Source organism: Microcaecilia unicolor, chromosome 2 (genome assembly GCF_901765095.1).
Source record: "Microcaecilia unicolor chromosome 2, aMicUni1.1, whole genome shotgun sequence".
NCBI lineage: Eukaryota > Metazoa > Chordata > Amphibia > Gymnophiona > Siphonopidae > Microcaecilia > Microcaecilia unicolor.
In genome coordinates this window covers 615,102,984-615,121,555 of record NC_044032.1, presented here as the reverse complement: position 1 = coordinate 615,121,555, position 18,572 = coordinate 615,102,984, and the positions used below count along the sequence as shown (strand labels likewise).

At 45.0% G+C, this 18,572-nt stretch overlaps 1 protein-coding gene across 3 annotated transcripts in view; it reads left to right on the top strand.

The window, feature by feature from the left end:
* FAM160A1 (family with sequence similarity 160 member A1) overlaps positions 1-18,572 on the top strand; it is a 315,919-nt gene that overhangs the window by 161,914 nt on the left and 135,433 nt on the right. For all 3 annotated transcript variants that reach the window (XM_030191647.1, XM_030191646.1, XM_030191648.1), the window contains exon 3: positions 15,728-16,354. In XM_030191647.1, coding sequence (XP_030047507.1) covers positions 15,728-16,354 — 627 coding nt within the window. The remainder of the gene's footprint in view (positions 1-15,727; positions 16,355-18,572) is intronic.

Sequence of the window (18,572 nt, the reverse complement as noted above, 5' to 3'; positions counted from 1 at the left end):
GTTGACAAGTGCAAAGTGATGCATGTGGGTAAGAGGAACCCGAATTATAGCTACGTCTTGCAAGGTTCCGCGTTAGGAGTTACGGATCAAGAAAGGGATCTGGGTGTCGTCGTCGATGATACGCTAAAACCTTCTGCTCAGTGTGCTGCTGCGGCTAGGAAAGCGAATAGAATGTTGGGTGTTATTAGGAAGGGTATGGAGTCCAGGTGTGCGGATGTTATAATGCCGTTGTATCGCTCCATGGTGCGACCGCACCTGGAGTATTGTGTTCAGTACTGGTCTCCGTATCTCAAAAAAGATATAGTAGAATTGGAAAAGGTACAGCGAAGGGCGACGAAAATGATAGTGGGGATGGGACGACTTTCCTATGAAGAGAGGCTGAGAAGGCTAGGGCTTTTCAGCTTGGAGAAGAGACGGCTGAGGGGAGATATGATAGAAGTGTATAAAATAATGAGGGGAATGGATCGGGTGGATGTGAAGCGACTGTTCACGCTATCCAAAAATACTAGGACTAGAGGGCATGAGTTGAAGCTACAGTGTGGTAAATTTAAAACGAATCGGAGAAAATTTTTCTTCACCCAACGTGTAATTAGACTCTGGAATTCGTTGCCGGAGAACGTGGTACGGGCGGTTAGCTTGACGGAGTTTAAAAAGGGGTTAGATAGATTCCTAAAGGACAAGTCCATAGACTGCTATTAAATGGACTTGGAAAAATTCCGCATTTTTAGGTATAACTTGTCTGGAATGTTTTTACGTTTGGGGAGCGTGCCAGGTGCCCTTGACCTGGATTGGCCACTGTCGGTGACAGGATGCTGGGCTAGATGGACCTTTGGTCTTTCCCAGTATGGCACTACTTATGTACTTATGTACTTATGTACAGCCAGTGTAAATCAAACGTTTGCAAGCATGGTAGGCTTTGAGCATCGGAGCCTTAGAGTCTTTGTTTTTGGGAGTTGCTGGAGGGGTGGGGTACTAAGGGAAGAGGCTGACAGTGAACAGTTCTGCTGAGAATGGATAATGTGGGGTGGAAGAGCCGTGGCCTAGCAGGCTTTGATCCTGGCAACCTGGGTTCAGTTCCCACTGCAGTTCCTTGTGACCCTGGACAAGTCACGTAACCCTCCATTGCCCCAGGTACAAAAAAACTTAGATTGTGAGCCCCCTAGGGACAGAGAAAGTACCTGTATATAACGTGTACAGCGCTGCGTACGTCTAGTAGCGCTGTAGAAATGATTGGTAGTAGTAGTAGTAGTGGTCAATCCAGGTCACAAGTACCTGGCAGAAACCCAATTAGTAGCAACATTCCATGCTACCAATCACGGGGCAAGCAGTGGCCTCCCCCATGTCCAGCTCAATAACAGACTATGGACTTTTCCTCCAGGAACTTGTCCAAACCTTTTTTAAACCCAGATACGCTAACCGCTGTTGCCACATCCTCTGGCAGTGAGTTCCAGAGCTTAACTATTCATTGAGGGAAAAAATATTTCCTCCTATTTTAAAGTATTTCTATGTAATTTCATTGAATATCCCCTAGTCTTTGGAATTTTTGGAAGATTGAAAAATCAATTAACTTCTACCCCTTTTACATCACTCAGGATTTTATAGACCTCAGTCATATCCCCCTCAGTCATCTCTTTTCCAAGCTGAAGAGCCCTAACCTCTTTATCCTTTCCTCATATGAGAGGAGTCTTATCCCCTTTATCATTTTGGTTGTTCTTCTTTGAACCTTTTCTGATTCCTCGATATCTTTTTTGAGATATGATGATCAGAACACAATATTCAAGGTAAGGTCTCGCCATGGAGCGACAAAAAGACATTATAATATTCTTGGTCTTATTTTGCATCCCATTCCTAATAATTCCTAGCATCCTGTTTGCTTTTTTTGGCTGCCGCCACCACACACTTGGGCAGAAGATTTCAGGGTATTGTCTACAATGACAATATCTTTTTCTTGAGTGCTGACTCCTAAGGTGGACTCTAGCATTAGGTAATTATGATTCAGATTGTTCTTTTTAAAATACATCACTTTGCATTTGTCCACATTAAATTTCATCTATTTATTAGTTGCATTTGTATCCCACCTTATCCCACCTCTTTGCAGGCTCAAAGTGGCTTACAATGCATCATGAGTAGTGGAAGAATGTTAGTAAATAAACATTTAGTATTGCAGGCATGATGATAATAAAACAAAGTAATAATATACAAGCAGTTATTAAGAGACAGTTCTGAATATAGATGGGCGAGTTGTGCATATTCACATTGGTTGATCTTTGTGGTAGGCTTTATTAAAGAGATGGGTCTTCAGTAATGAGCGGAAGTTCGTTCTTTCGTAAATCTGCCATTTGGATGCCCAGTCTTCCAGTTTCCTAAGGTCTTCCTGCAATTTTTCACAGTCGGCATGTGTTTTGACAACTTTGGATAATTTTGTGTCATCTGCAAATTTAATCACCTCACTTGTCATTCCAATTTCCAGATCAGTTATAAATATCTATATATATAAAACTCACCTTCAACGTTCTATTGGCTTCTGACGTCACTGAAGCCAAGGTTCGTATGTTCGAAGCTCTGAAGCCTCGAAAATCACAGTCTCTGGGCCCCGCCCTCGCGTCAAACGTTATGACGTTGAGGGCAGAGGCGGAGCAATTCACCAACATCGACGACGGGTGGGGGGGGGGGCACAGGAAAGCCTTGCTAGCGCCCGTTTCATTGGCTCCAGAAACGGGCCTTTTTTTACTAGTGTTAAATATCACAGGCCCCAGAACAGATTCCTGCGGCGCTCCACTATTCACCCTCTTCCATTGAGAGAAATGGCCATTTAACCCTACCCTCTGTTTTCTGTCCAGAACATTGCCTCCTATCCCACAACTCTTTAATTTTCTCAGGAGTCTTTTATGAGGAACTTTGTCAAAAGCTTTCCGAAAATCTAGATACACTACATCTGCTGGCTCACCGTTATCCATATGTTTATGCACACCTTCGAAGAAATGAAGCAGATTGGTGAGGCAAGACTTCCCTTAGCTGAACCCATGCCGACTCTATCCCTTTGTTTGTCTACGTGTTCCGTTAGTTTATTCTTTATAATAGTTTCCACTATTTTGCCCATAACTGAAGACAGGCTTACCAGTCTATAATTTCCTGGATTTCCCCTGGAACCTTTTTTAAAAAATCAGTGTTACATTCGCCACCCTCCAATCTTCAGGTACTATGGGTGATTTTAACGACAGGGTACTACTACTACTACTTATCATTTCTATAGCGCTACAAGGCATGCGCAGCACTGTACACCATACACAAAAAAGACAGTCCCTGCTCAAAGAGCTTACAATCTAGATAAGACAGGCAGACAGACAGAACAATTAAGGGTAAGGGAATAAAGAGGTGAGGATAAAAGGACAGGGCAAGTGAGCAGTGGTTAGGAATCAAAAGCAGTGGTAAAGAGGTGGGCTTTAAGTTTGGACTTGAAAACGGCCAAAGAGGGGGCTAGACGTACAGGCTCGGGAAGGTTATAGATCACTACTGTCAGACTTGTGAGCTCTTGTGCCAAGTAGCGCGCCGCTGAGTCTGGTGAAGTGGACCTGGTTCCTCTTGGCGCTGGATAACCCCAGGCTTCACGTGCGATGACTGCCGTTCCCCAGAGGTTGAGCCCCCAGGTGCAGGTGGCCTGCAGGACTTAAGAGATGAGGCTGGAAGAGGGGTATCGAAAGGATCAGCCAGGCAGGCAGCAGGCCAAAGAGTATTCCATGTACAGGCAATGGGACGAGGTGAGCGCAGCGTATACAGCACTTAACTGTAGCAGTGCTGCTGCCACATTGCCTCCTGATTCCGATCTTCACCGCCCCCCCCCCCCCCCCCATGCCACTGGATAGCTGAGAAAGCATTTGAGCGCTTCATCTTAGTCAGGCTAGGATTATCAGTTTTTCTACAAACCTTAACTGGACACCCATCAGTTGGGGGAGGGGGAGGAGGGTATTAGTATAGGGGTATATTCTATAAATATAACTCTTATGAATGTGGCATAGTATTTTAATAATTAAATAACATTGAATTAAGCCAGTCTATAGCATTCATTATCCCTCCCATGCCCAGCACTCATATTCTCCCTCCCAGTTCCCATCACCCACATCCCTCCTAGTTCTCAGCCAGTCTCCATCACTCACTCTGTTTCCCTCCCGGGTATGTATTCACTCTCACTCTCTCTGTCTGTCCTTTAGCCCCAAGCACTCCTCTCACACTCCCCATCACTTACTCTTTCTTGGTGCATTTTCTTCTGGCAGAAAAAGTGCCTGTACTCTTAATGCAAGGCCATCCTTCAGTTGTGGGGGTGATCACTGAGGGACTTGCTCCAACATAGCCAGGCCCCTTGCAACTCACCACAGAATCTATGAAAAGGCAGAATTGGTGTTAAGAATCCGGGCTTTTTCATTAATACTTGGGAGACTATGGTTCAATTTTAGCAGGCTATGGAAAAGGTGCCGGTTACTCAGTACCCCCAAGTTGCCCCTGAAAAAAAGCCCTGCTCTTTCTTCCCTAGACAGTTGCATCATGCGCTCTCTCCATTCCTGGCTAATCCTGAACATTCTCTTCTTGCCAGTCCTCTCTCTCTCTCTTCCTCGCTGGCAGTCCTGAACACTCACTTTCTCCCCAGATTGTTCCCATCACATACTCTCTCTCTCTCTCTCTCTCTGGCCAGTCCTCATCATTCTATCTCGTTCCCTAGCCAGTGCCCGCACTCACTCTCCTTCCCAGTCCCCACTGTAATACCCCCTCAGGAGCATACCTGAGTTTGGGGGGCTAACCTGACATGAGCCCCCCCCCCGGGGCCAGCTCCAACAATCCTTTATCCTTTTACAGTGGGGGAAATAAGTATTTGATCCCTTGCTGATTTTGTAAGTTTGCCCACTGACAAAGACATGAGCAGCCCATAATTGAAGGGTAGGTTATTGGTAACAGTGAGAGATAGCACATCACAAATTAAATCCGGAAAATCACATTGTGGAAAGTATATGAATTTATTTGCATTCTGCAGAGGGAAATAAGTATTTGATCCCCCACCAACCAGTAAGAGATCTGGCCCCTACAGACCAGGTAGATGCTCCAAATCAATTCGTTACCTGCATGACAGACAGCTGTCGGCAATGGTCACCTGTATGAAAGACACCTGTCCACAGACTCAGTGAATCAGTCAGACTCTAACCTCTACAAAATGGCCAAGAGCAAGGAGCTGTCTAAGGATGTCAGGGACAAGATCATACACCTGCACAAGGCTGGAATGGGCTACAAAACCATCAGTAAGACGCTGGGCGAGAAGGAGACAACTGTTGGTGCCATAGTAAGAAAATGGAAGAAGTACAAAATGACTGTCAATCGACAAAGATCTGGGGCTCCACGCAAAATCTCACCTCGTGGGGTATCCTTGATCATGAGGAAGGTTAGAAATCAGCCTACAACTACAAGGGGGGAACTTGTCAATGATCTCAAGGCAGCTGGGACCACTGTCACCACGAAAACCATTGGTAACACATTACGACATAACGGATTGCAATCCTGCAGTGCCCGCAAGGTCCCCCTGCTCCGGAAGGCACATGTGACGGCCCGTCTGAAGTTTGCCAGTGAACACCTGGATGATGCCGAGAGTGATTGGGAGAAGGTGCTGTGGTCAGATGAGACAAAAATTGAGCTCTTTGGCATGAACTCAACTCGCCGTGTTTGGAGGAAGAGAAATGCTGCCTATGACCCAAAGAACACCGTCCCCACTGTCAAGCATGGAGGTGGAAATGTTATGTTTTGGGGGTGTTTCTCTGCTAAGGGCACAGGACTACTTCACCGCATCAATGGGAGAATGGATGGGGCCATGTACCGTACAATTCTGAGTGACAACCTCCTTCCCTCCGCCAGGGCCTTAAAAATGGGTCGTGGCTGGGTCTTCCAGCACGACAATGACCCAAAACATACAGCCAAGGCAACAAAGGAGTGGCTCAGGAAGAAGCACATTAGGGTCATGGAGTGGCCTAGCCAGTCACCAGACCTTAATCCCATTGAAAACTTATGGAGGGAGCTGAAGCTGCGAGTTGCCAAGCGACAGCCCAGAACTCTTAATGATTTAGAGATGATCTGCAAAGAGGAGTGGACCAAAATTCCTCCTGACATGTGTGCAAACCTCATCATCAACTACAGAAGACGTCTGACCGCTGTGCTTGCCAACAAGGGTTTTGCCACCAAGTATTAGGTCTTGTTTGCCAGAGGGATTAAATACTTATTTCCCTCTGCAGAATGCAAATAAATTCATATACTTTCCACAATGTGATTTTCCGGATTTAATTTGTGATGTGCTATCTCTCACTGTTACCAATAACCTACCCTTCAATTATGGGCTGCTCATGTCTTTGTCAGTGGGCAAACTTACAAAATCAGCAAGGGATCAAATACTTATTTCCCCCACTGTATATATTTTACAAGCTTAAATACTTGAACAAGAAAAGCAGATTAATTTGGTTTACAAAGAAAATTTTCTCACAAGAAATTTAAAAGAAAATAGACATCTTGTCTTAGACCACCATAATGGGGGGAGTATGCCGATAACTCAGGAGAAAAGCTTTTCAAAAATAGTAAATAATAAGTAAAGCTTAACGGATATTACCACTGTAAATCTTCATTACTTTCCCTAAAGTTAATACAAGTTGGCTTCAAACAGCCTTCATAATATTCTTTTGTGCAATAAATTGTTTTAAATGATCTGGTACAAAGAAAACATATTTTACAGCCAAATATTTTACAATGCATTTACACGGATAGTTTAGATTGAAAGAGGCACCCAATGACAAAACTGCTGGTCGTAAAAGCAAAAATTCCTTTCTTTTTATTTGTGTAGCTTTAGTAACGTCTGGGAAAACCCAGATTTTTCCCCCATAAAAGGGATTTTGTAAGTTTCTTAGAGCCAGTTTTCTCACTAGCTCCAAGTCCTGTTGAAACACAAAAGATACCAAAAGGGTTTGTCTATTAGTTTCGGAGGTCAAGGAGGTTTCCAAAAGGTCTGATACATTTAAGTCACCTTGCGGAATCTGTAATTCATCATTTAATCTTTTAGATGGTAAGTAGTAAATTTTACTCAAAGGTGGAATATTATCAGAGGTAAACTTTAAATTTTCCATCAAAAATCTTTTAAAGATGTCCATGGGTGAGTACACTGATATCCTAGGAAAATTTAACAATCGAAGATTCAATCTTTGATTGAAGTTTTCAAAGTATTCAAGTCTATTATGAATCAGTGTATTGTCCTGTATCAGCTTAACAGTTGTTTCTTTCATTTTGGTGGAATCAGTATTCAAAAAATTTATTTGCTCATTGACCTCACTTTTCATTGTAGTAAATGCAGTATTTAAAGTCTGTACCTTTTCAGTCAGTAAATCAATCTTGCTAGTTGAAGTCCTCATCGTATTATCCAGACGCTGGAGCACCTCCCATATCGTCTCCAGCGTTACCTTTGCCTTCGAGGCCTTAGATGGAATTGGACTCTCCTGAGAAGCAATTATGCCCTCTGGCTCCGATGGCAGGGAAGCCCCGGCAAACAGACCGACTTTCTGGCCCAACGGTGTAGCGCTTACACCGACTTCCGGTATCAGCGTTCCACCCTCGAAGTCGAGCGTCGCCGGTTGCAAAGGTGGGAAAATATTTGGAGGGGACAACGACGTGTCTAAACCCAAGATTTCGGCGTCTCCTAACACCGTAATATCAGCAGGACCTCCAATCTGTGCAGTGGAATGTCGCGTCAGGAACTGGTCAAGCTTCTGCTGGAAGGGCGTTGATGTTAGCGCCGACTGGGCCGCCGGTCTAACGGTCCCCTTTCTCTTGGTATGCGGCATCACGAAGGTAAGAGAAAAAGGAAAAAATCTTTGAAGAAATTTAAAAAAAAAACCCCAAGAGTAATTTCAATCTCCAGCAGCGTTGAACTAGTCACCGATGCAGACAGGTGGTACCGCCGCCATCTTGCTCCGCCCCCTTCCTCCAACAATCCTTTATATATATGCACCTGGTACTTCCACCCAAAGAAAAAGGGACTTACCCCAGGACTCTATATATGGCGCCTTAATTTCCATGCAGAAATTGAAGCGTGTTCTATAACAATGCACATAACTTAATTGGTTAGCTAATCAGCGCTGTTAATTGGACATTAACAAACAATTATCAGCTCTAATTGCCGTTTAAGATTTACGGGCACAACTCGCTAATTATATTCTGAAAATGTTGTGTGTGTAAATTAAGTTGCATAGTTAAAAAGGGGGCATGGCCATGGGTGGGGTGTGGGCATTCCTAAAATCTATGTGCGTTAGAATACACCCGCTCTGTGCTTCATTTAGGCGTCAGGATTTACGCCAAGTTAAACACAGTGTAAATGGCTGCAACCAAATTTGGTCGCTTGGAGAGGCGCTGGGAGTATTCTATATACCGTGCGGAAATTTAAGCCTATTCTATAAAATTAAAGCATACTTTAGAGAATATGCCTAGGCGTGTATTTTTTTTTTTTTACCGCACAGATTTTTCAGGTACTATATATATAGAATCTAGCCCTTAATGGGCAAGATTTCCCTCCCTTTCTCTCAGGAAATTACCCCCAAACCTATGTGAATTCAACTCTCTTGAAATCTCTTCCGCCTCTCTCATCTGTCTTCCGCCCTCACTGACAGCTTCAACAGATCTCTGAGCAAAGAAAAACTTTCTCTGATATTTTCCCTCTTCAGAACACTCCTCCCCCTCCTCCATAGCACCAGTTGTCATGGAGAAGGGAAATTGATGTATTTTCTGACAGCCTGTTCTAATCACACACATATATCATTGTCAAAAACAGACAGAGAAAATTTCACAGATAAAAATGCCAGTCTGATTAACACACAAATTATATTCCAGCAAAACCCAGTTTATAAATGGGTTACATCACAATACTCTCTGTGGCTGGCTGTAGGAGCAAACGTACACCTCTGCAAAAGCACAGCAGAACACTCAGAGGGAGTGGGGAGATAATTCTTGTCATGACCTGGTCTGGGGCCAGTCACTCAGGATCTTACTTTTTGCTTTCAACTTCCTGCATTCTGCTTCTTTTCTCAATTGAGGGTGATCAAGTCAGAGACACAGACAGGAGATGAGTTGACTGTCAGCAGTGGTGGCTGTGATGAAAGTCGGTCCTGGGTGGCTAGGCCGTGGGGCAGGTCAGCGAGTTGGTTCTGCACTTGACAGCAGGGGAAGGATGTAGGGCCTCATTAACCTTGTATCATATGGTACTGAGTGGAATTCGGGAACCTCAGCCAGGAGGGTGCGAGGGGAGCAATGAGGAAGGGAGGAGGCAGGAACAGTGGTTAAATTTGCTTGGGAAAGGAATAATCAGAAGCACGTGGAAGCTCCACAAGTCAGTTCTCCGGTGACTGAGTGGCTTCTCTCCTTCTCTTCTTCAGATCACGGTTGGGATGGGTGACTGGCTACTACTACTACTATTTAGCATTTCTATAGCGCTATAAAACGTACGCAGTGCTGCACAAACATAGAAGAAAGACAATCCCTGCTCAAAGAGCTTATAATCTAATAGACAAAAATAAAGCAAGCAAATCAATTAATGTGGGTGAGTGGTTACAAGTCAAAAGCAATGTTAAAGAGGTGGGCTTTCAATCTAGATTTAAAGGTGGCCAAGGATGGGGCAAGACGTAGGGGCTCAGGAAGTCTATTCCAGGTGTAGGGTGCAGCGAGACAGAAGGAGCGAAGTCTGGAGTTGGCAGTAGTGGAGAAGGGAACAGGCTATGGTGGGTTAGGTGCGATGGTCAGGTAGACCAATGCAGTGTTATTTGCAAGTGCTGCAATCAGGGGATGAGGCGGGGTGCCTCAGTGAGCTGGACTCTGAAGTTACATAGGAACTAGCAGCAGGCATGGATTGCAACAGTGAGCTGGTGCTGGCAAAATGGTGCACAAGAAAAAAGCATGTACCAGTGGGTAGTCTTGACTTTTTGCAGGACTCACTCAATGGTAGCTATGTCCCTGCTTCCAGAGCTGGTTCATGCCATTGCTGTAATGCAGTAGGAGGGCAGAGCTTGTGTACCTTTGGCCCTTATTCCCACATTTACTGGTAAAAGGAAGAAGTGATACAGTAATGACACTTGGAAGGAGGCAGGCCTGTCTTCACCTTTGCCCTGTGCGTCACTGCTGCCACTCCCGCACTCCTCTATGTGTGTGTGTGTGTGCCCCTAAGAGGAGGGCAAAAAAAAGAGATAGACACCTGACCCTGGAGGACTGCCTGCTGCATCTGAGAAGGGAGAGAGAGCTATTCCAGAAGCTGTGGCAAATGGAGGGAGAGAAACAGCAGGTGCCACAGCTGCTGAAAGGAAGTGGGGAAATTATGAACTTATCCTGCTGGGAGGATTAAGTGCTAAAAGCGTGAGGGAGTGGGCAGATAGGGAGATACCAGTGCTGGTGGCACACGTTGTGGGGATGAGAGGTGCAGAGAGAGAGAGTAGTGGCACAAGGTGGCAGGTTGTGCTTTATAAACACTGGTAAAACAAAGCTTGAGAGAAAGATGGTACAAGATGGAGAGTTTCAGACAGACAGACTGGTGAGAGTATGCTTTGTCACATGCAGGTCACATTTGGGGAAAAAAAATCTCTTGGCTGTTCTTCAGCCCCTTTGGATGCATTTAAACATTAGTGAAGACCACCAGAATAGTAACATAGTAACATAGTAGATGACGGCAGAAAAAGACCTGCACGGTCCATCCAGTCTGCCCAAGAAGATAAATTCATATGTGCTACTTTTTTTATTTGTACTGTCCTCTTCAGTGCACAGACCGTATAAGTCTGGCCAGCCCTATCCCCGCCTCCCAACCACCAAAGAGTTAACATGAACTGGCGTCCAGTGGTAGCTAAGCTCAGCTCTAAACACCCTGGAGTAAAGGGGCAGTAATTCTGTTGTTTGCTAGGTACTACCATCTCTTCTATACCTGTGCACTGTAGCAGGGAAAGGGAACAGTCCTTTAAAAAAAAAAAAAAAAAAGCTGCAGTATTCACTGTTCATGAAATGTTCTCTGCTACGTACATTTGGCAAATGTACTTTGGCGCCTCTGAGACAGCAGCATATGAAATATCAATAAAGCAGTGGCGCGTAGGCTTGGTTTGGTTGAAAGAACTAGGCCTTCCTTGCTATAAATTGAGAAGCCCAGAAGGTTTGGTCTATTGTGTTAGGATTGTAGGGATGCAAATTCAGGACTCTCCTCTGCCATGAACACATCATTTACAGGCCAATGTTATAAATGGGCAGGGCTTTTTTTTTGAGGAGGTACTGAGTACCGGCACGTTTTCCATTGTCTGCTAAAATTGACCCACAGAACCCAAGTTCTAATGATAGAGCTCAGGCTCTACACACCAATTCTGTCTTGTCATCAATTCTATGACTAGGTGCAGGGGGGCCTGGCTGTTATGGGGTGGGTCCCTCAGTGATCACCTCACTCCTGAAGGGTGGCCTAGCGTTTGAGTACTGGCACCTTTTTTGCTAGAAAAAGCACACACTCCGTTTCCAGGGCTTCCTTTCCATTTATTTCTTTACTTTCCACCTTTCTTCTTCATTTCTTGCCCTACCTCTGTAAGTAAAAGCTGGGTCCTCCGCAGACTTGACTGTCCAGTGGATCCAGCTTCTGCCTATTTTCTACATCCATGCACAGTTTTTCTCCTCTCTTCCTTTCCCCTCATCTCATCTCCTTCCTCACTCTACCCTCGCCTCCATCCATGTCCAGCATTTCTTCTCTCTCCCTTCCCTCTCCTCCATCCACCCATGTCTAGCAGCCCTCCTCTTCCCTGCCCTCCCCTCCATCCATCCATGTCCAGCGACTCTCCTGTCCCCCTGCCATCGACCTATGTCCAGCAACCCCCCCGTCTCCCCTGCCATCCACCCATGTCCAGCGACCCTTCTGTCCCCCCTGCCATCCACCCATGTCCAGCGATTCTCTTCCCTCCCCTGCCTTCCCCTCTCCCATGGCCAGCGATTTACCTCCCTCCCCTCTCCCATGTCCAGCGATTCTCCTCCCTCCCCTGCCATCCCCTCTCCCATGTCCAGCGATTCTCCTCCCTCCCCTGCCATCCCCTCTCCCATGGTCAGCGATTCTCCTCCCTCCCCCTCCCATGTCCAGTGATTCTCCTCCCTCCCTCCCCTCTCCCATGTCCAGCGATTCTCCTCCCTCCCTTCTCCCATGTCCAGCGATTCTCCTCCCTCCCCTGCCATCCCCTCTCCCATGTCAAACTTCCACTCCACTCTACCGACGAAGTCGCAGGCAGCGGTGAACTGGTGGGTGGCGCTAGTAAAAGCAGCAAGCTCAACTCCGTCCTCCTTCTCTTCCCAAGCCCTGCACTCTCAGCGTCCCGCCTGCCCTTGCGGAAAGGAAATGACATCAGAGGAAGGTGGGACGCAGAGAGGGCTGCCCTCTCAGCGTCCCGCCTTCCTCTGATGTCATATACTTTCCTCGAGGGCGGGCGGGACGCTGAGAGGGCAGGGAAGCGAAGGACGACGGAGTCGAGCTTACTGCTTTTACTAGCGCCGCCCACCAGTTCACCGCTGCGACTTCGTTAGAGTGAGTGGAAGTTTGACATGGGAGAGGGGAGGGCAGGGGAGGGAGGAGAATCGCTGGAGAGGGGAGGGCAGGGGAGGGAGGAGAATCGCTGGACATGGGCGAGGGGACATTAGTAAATACTGAGTGAACCAGGGGGAGCTGCTGGACCTCTGAAAAAAGATGCCAGTACGCTGTACCGTTGCGTACTGGCACAAAAAAAGCACTGGTGACTACCATCTTGGAGGCTGTGTGTCCCTGTGATCCCAAATGGTGCCTGCTGGGATGGGGGAATCGAAGAGGACATAAATGGCAAAAGACTTTGTTTTGCGGCTGCAGAGTCAGTGATAGCGGCCCATTGGAAGTAGGCTACCGGGCCTTCCACTTCCATGAGGCTGGTGAAAGTTTGTTTGTTGGGGGAATTAGAAAAAATAACTGACCGCCGGTTGGGGAGGTTTGATCCTAAGATGACCGAATGGGTTAAACTGGATCATTTATTGGGTACTGTTTAAGGGGAAAGAGGGGTTTCATGGGGGGGGGGGGGGGGTCTGGGAGGGTAAGGGGGGTTAATGAGGGAAGGACAAGTATTATCTGATTATTACTGTGTTTTGTTTAAAGAGGGGATTTGACAAGATGATACTGGTTTGCAACCTATTCTTATGCATTGATGTAACCTCAAAATTTTAATAAACATTTATTGTAAAAAAAAAAAAAAAGTAAATACATAAAAGGGAATCTATATGAATACCGGTAAAAAATTTAAAAAAATTACATTAAAAATATTTGAATGAATGACATTACAAATATGGGGAGAGTGACTAATGAATATAGCAAATTAAATGTATATATATTTTACAAAGCCACGCTAATGGCTGCTGTCACGTTTGTGACAGTTTCCTTGTCTGTGCTCACCTCGCCCTTTGGTGGCCAGAACCGGTGGCTGCTATGAACTGTCACACGTTCCAGACTTCAGCCCAGTCCGGTCCGGATCTTCCAGGCTGCCAGACTTGCTTTTCTTGTTTGTGCCTGAACAGCACCCGTAGCTGCCTGGTGATTGCTATAGCTGAATCTCAGCTGTTGCTGGGCTTATTAGCCATTTGGAAACTCTCTGCTTTGCCTTTGCATCGCCTAAGGCCCTGGTTTGTTGGTGCTTGCTGCACTTCTGCCTAGTCCAGTTTATAGTCTGTATTCTTTCCTGATTCTAGTTTAGTCTTTGTGTAGCTTCTTGTACTTTATTGCTTGTTTCCCAGTCTTGTTTCTTGTTTGTATGTCTTTGTCTAGTTCTAGGTTGTCTGTGTTTCTTGTTCAGTGGCTGCCTGGCAGCTTTCAGTTCTGTCTCTTATCTATCATTGTTTTTTCCCCTGTTTCAGTGGCTGCTTGCAGCTTTCAGTTCTGTCTCTTGTCTATCTGTGTGTGTTCCCTGTTTCAGTGGCTGCTTGCAACTTTCAGTTCTGTCCCTTGTCTGTCTGAGAGTCCTAGTCTAGTATTCTGCCTAGCCTCCCTGTGTATTCTAGACCCTGTGCGTATCCGGCTGGTTTCTAGTTCCTGCCCTGTCCAGCAAGTCCTGCCGGCCACCTGCACTCAGGGGCTCAACTCCTGAGGAACGGTGGTCAAGTGCAGGTGAAGTCTAGCTGGCCCTGTCAGAGTTCTGCCTTATCCCTGTGTGGGGTGGTTTTGCCTGCCACTGCCACTCCTCGGCAGTGGCCCAAGGGCTCACAACCTAGTGTTTCCGCGAGAAGCATGACAGCTGCTGGTGTGGTAATGCCGACACAGCCCATTCAAAGTGGGCTTACGAAGCAGAAATTGTGCCAGCTTGCAGGTGCTCTGGAGCTGATGTCAATGTCCATGTCTAGATTATTCAAGTACCCAAATGGTTTAATGTATTTTATAATCTATGACTACATGCAAACTGTGCCCATGCTTCGCCTAAACTCCAGCCCTGGCAAAGGCAGAATTAGAAAAGGTACAGAGAAGGACGACTTCCCTATAAGGAAATGCTAAGGAGGCTAGACTCTTCAGCTTGGAGAAGAGACAGCTGAGGGGAGATATGGCAGAGGTCTAAGACTCTATAGCATACTGAGTGGAGAGTAATGGGTAGACGTGAATTGCTTGTTCACTCTTTTCAAAAATACAAGGACTAGAGGGCACACAATGAAGCTACTAAGTAGTAAATTTAGAACAAATTAGAGAATATATTTCTTCTTTCAATGTGTAATTAAACTCTGGAATTTGTTGCCAGAGAATGTGGTAAAGGCAGTTAGCTTAGCAGGGTTAAAAAAAAGGTTTGTATCATCTCCTAAATGAAAAGTCCAAATCATTATTAAGATGCACTTGGCAAAATCCACTGCAGCGTAAAATCAGTTTTACTTTTTTTTGTATATTGTCAGGCGCTTGTGACCTGGATTGGCCACTGCTGGAAACAGGATACTGGACTTGATGGACCTTTGGTCTGTCCCAGTGTGGCAATACTGATATGTCATAGTGCATACTTTCACTCCAGTTGGTATTTTATAGATGCCATTTATGCATGAATGTGGCTCACAAAAAAAGACTTTATAAAATTAACTTCAGAATGGGGAAAAAGCCTCAGTAGATCAAGTCCTTAATTTCCTTGTGCTCCCATTTGTCAGTTTGAATTGTGTAGAGATCAGGTCTTCGGAGTCCTACACAGGATTTCCAGCTCAGAGATATCTGGACTCAATGCTAAAGCATTTAAGTTCTAAAAACTGTGCAAGACATTAGGATCTGGTATGAATGAAGGACACCATGTAAATCCAGATTATTGTTAAATATAAAGACAACACAGCTGCCCCAGAATTTATAAGCCTTTCCCTCAGTGAGCTATGCCCTTGTATAAATCTGTCTTATGTTACAGCATAAACAGAGGCAACAGAAATTTCATTAAAATTCCATAACCTTATATATGTGTGAGAGAGATTTATAAAGTTCTTGTGAATTATTATACCACAGTTATCATTATAAATAACATGTTATCACTTTTAATGTACTAATGTTTACAGAAATCATTTGATATATACTGTGTAGTTTAACCATTCTGCTTATTAATTGTGTCATGGAAGGATTCCTTTTTAAGGATTTTACATTTTTTTTTAATGGAATACATTTAGCGACATTAATGGTATGCATGTGCTCTTTGCCTAGGTTATAAAAATTTTGGAGAAACATGACCCTTTTAAGAACTCCCAAGCAAAGCATGGTGCGATCCCTCCAGATGAGGCCAGTGCGGTGCAGAATTATGTGGAGCACATGCTCTTTCTTTTAATCGAAGAACAGGCCAAGGATGCTGCGATGGGGCCAATCTTGGAATTTGTTGTTTCGGAAAACGTCATGGAAAAACTTTTCCTCTGGAGCCTGAGGCGGGAGTTCACAGATGACACAAAAGTGGAGCAGCTGAAGATGTATGAGATGCTGGTCACTCAGTCCCATCAGCCTCTACTGCACCACAAGCCCATCCTGAAACCCCTTATGATGCTGTTGAGTTCCTGTTCGGGCACCACCACTTCCTCTGTAGAAACATGCTTGGTGGTCCTGCTGAATCAGCTGTGTTCCATCCTTGCCACAGATCCATCAATCTTGGAACTCTTTTTCCATGCTAGTGAGGACCAGGGAGCTGCCAACTTCCTCATTTTCTCCCTCTTAATTCCTTTTATCCATAGAGAAGGCACTGTGGGTCAGCAAGCCAGAGATGCTCTGCTCTTTATCATGTCACTATCTGCCGAGAACAATGTTGTTGCAAATCACATAGTGGAAAGCACCTATTTTTGTCCGGTAAGTTTTTTTTATATGATGTGTGTGATGTTTTGATTCCCTAATGTTTTAAATGTTTAGATGACTTTTCTTGGCTACTTTGTTAGCAGATTTTTGTTTCCTGATAATGTTTCATTGCAACATTAGTGTAGTGTGTTAGCAAGCAGTGGCATAGCTAGGTGACTGATTTTGAGTGGGCTTGAGCCCAAAGTGGGTGGGTACAAAATTTTCTCCCCACTCTCTCTGCTCTCTCCCTGGTGTCCTACACCCCACTCCCACGTCTGGTGCAAGATATAAATACCTGAGACTGCGGGAATCCTAAGCGCCAGCAGCTGAACACCTCCTTCTCTCCCCCTCAGTCTGGTGGTCAGAACTTTACATGCTCTGCAGCCGGCAGCAATGTCCCCAAGCTGCTTCTGCTGCCACTACCCCTTCAACTCTGCCTCCTGCACACATGCAAGTGGAGGGGGAGGGGTGGCAGCTTGGGGACACTGCTACCAGCTGCAGAGCTTGTGGTGGTGGTGGTGGGGGGGAGGTCTTCATCTGGCAAGGCTTGGGGATCCCCACCAGCCACAGCAAGGGAGATGGCTGAATTTGGGTGGGCCCCAGCCCACCAGGTATGGCCACGGCTACACTGTTACAAGAAATGATTTATTTGGGGAATATTGCTCTAAAGCACTCGCTACTGTTTATAATTTAAGAGCAGGCGCTGTATTTATAAGTTTTAGGATATTAATTTCTCCACCAATCACCAAAGGTGATAATTGCAATAAATTAAATAAATTAAGTATATATCTCTGTTGAAATGCAGTATTCTGTACTGCAAGATTTGAAAGCATGTACTCAGAGCATGGCACTAAGTTTAAAAGTGTCCATGCGCTATCAGTATAACCTTAACAGATACCATATACTCTGAACACAAAGAGACTATATTTTTAGCTTCAGAAAAGGTTTATTTTAAAATACAATTACAAACGAGAGTTAAGAGATCTTTACAGATAATCTGTACTTAAGTAAGGTAAAGTAGAGGGTCTAGATCAAAAGTTATGTTACTTACAAGTCCTTGTTACATAGTATGAACAGCATGAGGTAAGCACATGTTTGCAGAAGAGGTCCTCATAGCAGGCAGGTGGGCTACAGGTCCTAGGAAGAGAGAATCTGTAGAGAAGAATCTGTTTTGCAGTTGAAGGGAAGCATCTGCTTGTCTGAAGCAGCTTCTATCTTTTATACTCTTGCAAGCTGCAGGAAGACATGCCATGTGAATCTCTGTCTTGGTTTCCTGGTTTGCACATAACCCGGAGTAGTTGCAAAGCATTGTGGTATTTTGGTCTCATGTCTTATGACATCACAAGACTTGCTGTCTGGATTTTGCTGACAAATGGTTTATTGTAGTGCAGGGTTTTCCCTGCTTGAATTTCTGTGATAAGATTTGTCTGGGGCGGCCAGCAGGTGTCCTTTGTTTTTAGTAGCTGTATTTCACACCTTTCCCACCTGCCTGTCTCCTTGCCTCTACTGGATACCTTTGATATTTGTTGTGTTGATCAGCCAGGCTTTTTGATCAGAGGAAGAGAGTCAATTTAACCTTGAGGCAGTCTCTTACTTGAGAAGTCTTTTGTTAAAAGGGGGAGGTGAGGTCAGCAGTACCTTTTGTCTTTTAAATGTCTTTTAAATGTTCCCCAAAGGGAGGGGGAAGAGGGCTTTGGAATGAAAGCCAGTTGCATCTTCAAATATATTTTTAAAGCTGTATTTCTGAATTGCTATATATGATTCCGGACAAAATATCATGCTACATATTTCAATAATAAACTGATACCATTACACACCACTGTTTGCAACTATCAAACGGCAACTATGAGTAGGAAAATGTTGAGATGGTAAGTTATGCCCCTTATCCCTGGAAGTGTCATTTAGTTTAGTTTCCTTACACAGAGGCTGCATTAGGAAACATTTTTACACAGATTTTATAAATGGCCTGGATGATAAGGTCTCTCACAGCAGTCTGTGACTCACTGTCTATTTCACCTGTAAAAACAGTGCCTTCACAATATGGTAACTTACACAGTAATGGTTCCTGACGTTGGATGCAGGGACAGTATTGTGTGTCCCTAGAACTCACGTTGAACTGCAGTTTTATTGCTGAAGAGCGTTACAGATCCATACGCATGCTACAGTCCAAGATAGATTGTAGTGTTTCAAATTTTGTGGAGCACATGGCTTTCCCATGTCTGAAATCCTAATT